We start from the raw sequence: 4,542 nt of genomic DNA, 5'->3' as shown, positions 1-4,542 counted from the left end.
CCTCAGCCTGCTCCTGAAAGGCTCCAGCACAGCCCTGGAGGGAGCTGGAGCTGCCTCAGGCCCCAGGTCAGTCTGGCAGCAGGAGCGTTTGACATGGGCACAGCAGCAGCGGTGCCAGGAGCAGGGAAGGGGCAGGGAAATTGTGGCAGAGACCCCTGCCCTCGGCTGCATGGCCAGGCCACTGGATGGGTGATGCCTTTGTGGCCAGCCAGGCTCCATGTTCAGGGTGGATGCCCTCTTGAGGGTAGGAGCACTGGGATTTTCGTGGGCTTCAGTGTAGCTGTGACCATGGTGAAGGCAAGTGGGCAGACCCAGGCCCAAGCAACTGCAAAGGCCGGGGGTGGGACGAGCAATGTGGGGCTGGTGAAGGCCCTTCCTCTGCTCCCCGTGTGGAAGAGAGTCCCCAGGCAATGCTGAGCTCCACTTTGGCCGACGGGAGGGGAGCACAGGGAGGGTGGAAGAGGCAGGTGGAGCCTCTCGGAGTGCATGAGGGAGTTTTCCAAAGGCTAGGGCTGAGCAGGAGAGTGGAGCTAGAGCCCACCCAAGCACATCTGTTTCTGTGTGTGTCACTAGCTTTCATTTCTCCTTTCACTAGCTCCAGGAGAGACTTTTGGATCTTCCCCTGAGGCTCTGCCAGCTGAGCTCATTCTGCTCTACCCCAGGTGCTCTCCTCAGCCTGCCAGCCATGCTAGAGCAGAGGCCAAGGAGCAAGAATTCATGGAACCTCAGAGGAGGTTTGGTGGGAAGGGACCTCTGGAGGTCTCCAGTCCAACCTGCCACACAAAGCAGGGCTGTTTGGAGCCTTTGAGTGTGGCATATGACGACACGGACCTCAGATAGGATGGTGCAAGAGATCTCCTTTACTGAGACAACAATGGCTGGTTATATAGCAACCAACCAAGGCCAGCCCCTCTTCCTGCCACATATCTCCTTGTGCATTGTGGCATCTTGTGACAGGCAGGAAGGCACATCCTGATCCCTGGCAGGCAGGCAGGAAGGCACACTGTGACTGCTGGCACGTAGGCAGCAAGGCACATCGTGATTACGGGCAACTCACGTGCACACATTCTGGCCACAGATCGTAGTTACCACATCATCACTTTCTGCCTTAGAGATCCTCTGCTGTCTTACACAGCGTCATCCTATTTTGGTCCCCAACACTTGAGTCTTGTCTGGCCATCGCTGGACTGTGCCTGACCCCAGTTACCATCCCCAAATCTGCTCTGCTCCTCTTCTCCGGGCACTGTGGGACGGCACCTCTCATCGGTGGGTCCCTGCCCTGCCTGCCTTGCTGGCACCCTCAGCTCCCAACTCCACTTCCCGCACGGAGCAGCCCCGCTCTTGCTGCTCCCGACAACATACTCTCTGTCGCAGGAACCCTGTCAGAAATGGTGCATAAAGGGTCAAGCTGTGACACAGAAAGACCTGTTGTCATAACTGGGCATCACAAAATCAGACCCCAAGTGACTGTTTTCGCTTCTTCATGCAGCTAAGACTCTGCATGCAAAGTTACCTGGGTAGAGGGTCAAAATCTGAAGCTCTCCTCACACCTTTATAGTGGCTGTCAGGTAAGAGTTGCTGCTACGGACATAGAGTCACCTTTTGTATTTACAGCCTTCCTTGGGATCTCCTTGGATCCCAGCTTCCCTTGCCAAGGCTTTCTTGGCTGTAGTCAGAGGCAGGTCCCAGGTAGAGATGAGGAGTCAGGTCAGCAGGACGGGGACAGGGTCAGGTCATCAACACTGTCACCTGTGAGACAGCCCTGGGAAGGTAATTCAGACACCATTCACCATCTCCACTGGCACTGGTCACTGAGAGATGAGCCCTGAATCCAACCCTCAGTCCCTAACAGATTACTGGGGACTCTGAGCTTGTCCCCTGGAGCCCATGGAGTTCACAAGCAGAACACCAGACCCCTTAGTGGTGCATTGCCTTGAGCATATTTTTGATTCCATCTTCTGAAGAAAGGCGGGAGTCCAGGCAGGTGACAGAGAAGAACCTCTTTTATTATGGAAATGTTATTTTCATGTTTTCATATAACATAAAAATGTTATTTTTCATATTTTCAATCCAGATCTGGCATAAGGGTGCCCAGGCTCTGGTGCTGCCTGAGCTCACAGAAATGCATATGGAAGCAGCACATTACAAGAGCGCTAAGGCCATATACACACATGTGAGAGCACAGCAGGACAGTGTGGAAATGAGGAGGAAAGCCCTGAAAAGAGAAAGTCCTGCTGCTGTTGGTGGATGTGTCTCCCAGAAAGCTGTAGCCCTCATGAAAAGGCTGCAGCAAGGAAATGCCTGCTGTGGCAGTGGGGGGAACAGTCCTGAGGAGCAAGGCATCTGTTCCCACAGGCTTCATCCAGACTCTCCTCCCCTCCGCTCCTGCTCTGCTGTGAGTGCTGGAGCACAGAAGAGGGAAGGGACCAGCCCATAGTGACACCTGTCTGCCACTCTCGAAGTAGAGGGGTGAGATCACACCCTGACTGTGACCAGGGGAGCTGAGCTCTCCTAATGGGCACAGGACCCATGGTCTCACCCTACCTGTACTCATCTGAGCCTGTGCCCCTGAGGTCCCTCGGTGTCAGTGCCGAAAGAGACACTGCAAAGGGAAACTCTCCTCATTGCCCTGGGAGCATCTGAGGGAGCTCAGAGTAGCAGGCTCTGAGGTCCCCCCCATCTCTGCTGATGAAGGGAGGGGAACCCTGGCTTCCTGCTTCAACACAGCCTCTGTGTCAAATATAAGAGAGGGATTACTGAGAAGTAAGAGGAACCTAAACATTGCTTTTTCACATGAATATAACAGAGAAAGGTAAGAAAGAAATAAATGAATAATATATATCCTTGAGGCTGAATACCCTAGGAATGATGAGCAGATGCACATGGGGCAGTTATTGGCAGTGACATCATACCCATTGAATCAGTTTCCTCAAGGCATCCTTGAGCTCCTTGTTCCTCATGCTGTAGATGAGGGGGTTCACTGCTGGAGGCACCACCGAGTACAGAACAGCCAGGAGCAGATCCAGAGCTGGGGAGGAGACAGAGGGGGGCTTCAGGTAGGCAAACATGCCAGTGCTGATGAACAGGGAGACCACGGCCAGGTGCGGGAGGCACATGGAAAAGGCTTTGTGCCGGCCCTGCTCAGAGGGGATCCTCAGCACAGCAGTGAAGATCTGCATATAGGACAGCACAATGAAAATGAAACATCCAAGGAATAAACAGGCGATAAACACAATAAGCCCAAGTTCCCTGAGGTAGGAGTCTGAGCAGGAGAGCTTGAGGATCTGGGGAATCTCACAGAAGAATTGCTCTACTGCATTGCCTTGGCAGAGTGGTATTGAAAAGATAATAGCAGTGTGCAGGAGAGCGTTGACAAAACCACTGCCCCAGACAGCTGCTGCCATTTTGACACAAGTGCTGCTGCCCATGAGGGTCCCGTAGTGCAGGGGTCTGCAGATGGCAATGAAGCGGTCATAGGCCATGACTGTGAGGAGAGAACACTCAGCTCCAACTGAAAAGATAAACAGGAAGACCTGGGCAGCACATCCTGAGTAGGAAATGGCCCTGGTGTCCCACAGGGAATTGGCCATGGCTTTGGGCACAGTGGTGGAGATGGAGCCAAGGTCGAGGAGGGAGAGGTTGAGGAGGAAGAAGTACATGGGGGTGTGGAGGCGGTGGTCGCAGGCTACAGCTGTGATCACAAGGCCGTTGCCCAGGAGGGCAGCCAGGTAGATGCCCAGGAAGAGCGAGAAGTGCAAGAGCTGCAGCTCCCGGGTGTCCGCAAATGCCAGGAGGAGGAACTCACTGAGGGAGCTGCTGTTGGACATTTTGCTATCTCCGGGCATGGGTGACTGTCCAAAGGAGAAAAGACATTGAGACGTTAGGAGAGAATTTTCAAGCAAAAAGAAAAAAAAAAATTGCAGTTCTCATACAACCCCCCCACATTGCCTCTCTCTCTACTGAGAGGATCTCTGTGCAGCTCCCTTGCTTCAGCTCCACTTTTCACCGGCTGAGTGTGCTGCTGTGAGGAGCAGAGGCCTCCATCCTGCTGTACAGTAGAGGGAACAGGGAAACGGATTTGACTATCCCTGACATTCACAGTTCCTGTCAGATGAAATCCACTCGTCATGCAGAAGAGCTTTTCAGCATCTTCACTCTCAATTCTAAAGCATGAGGTTTGAGGAACAGTTTTAGGGATTTTGTAGGGATTTTATCTTCTTTTAGATATCAACCCTGGGCAGTGTTCCTCAACGGTAGAAATCCTTGGCATTTCTGCTGTGAGTCTTGAGAGCATCCACTGTTCCTTGTTGCAGAGTGAGGACATCTTGTCCAGCTATTACTCTCATTCCCAGCTGTCCTGCACTCACACCTCTTTGAGCTGGAGGATGATGTTACCCTAAAAAGAAACCAGTCCCTGCTGACTGCAGAGGAGTCCAGTTTCAAAGTGCAGGTCTCCAACCTTCTCACCCTTTCTCCGGGCCCCAGAGGGAGGTCTCCACACTCCCCTTCTAGCCAAGAACACACAGGGCTCTTTTCAGCTGC

General features: G+C 53.1%; 1 protein-coding gene across 1 annotated transcript; it reads right to left on the bottom strand.

The window, feature by feature from the left end:
• Positions 1 to 2,906: 2,906 nt before the first annotated feature.
• LOC135326191 (olfactory receptor 14A16-like) lies at positions 2,907 to 3,668 on the bottom strand (the record flags this gene model as incomplete). The annotated part of the gene is made up of 1 exon (XM_064504043.1): positions 2,907 to 3,668. A coding segment is annotated over one exon (762 nt), but the record flags the coding sequence as incomplete, so codon positions are not given.
• Positions 3,669 to 4,542: the final 874 nt, after the last annotated feature.

The sequence above is a fragment of the Dromaius novaehollandiae genome, unplaced genomic scaffold, assembly GCF_036370855.1.
Source record: "Dromaius novaehollandiae isolate bDroNov1 unplaced genomic scaffold, bDroNov1.hap1 HAP1_SCAFFOLD_37, whole genome shotgun sequence".
NCBI lineage: Eukaryota > Metazoa > Chordata > Aves > Casuariiformes > Dromaiidae > Dromaius > Dromaius novaehollandiae.
The sequence above is the reverse complement of the archived record's forward strand: the minus strand, read 5'-3'. Positions and strand labels throughout refer to the sequence as shown.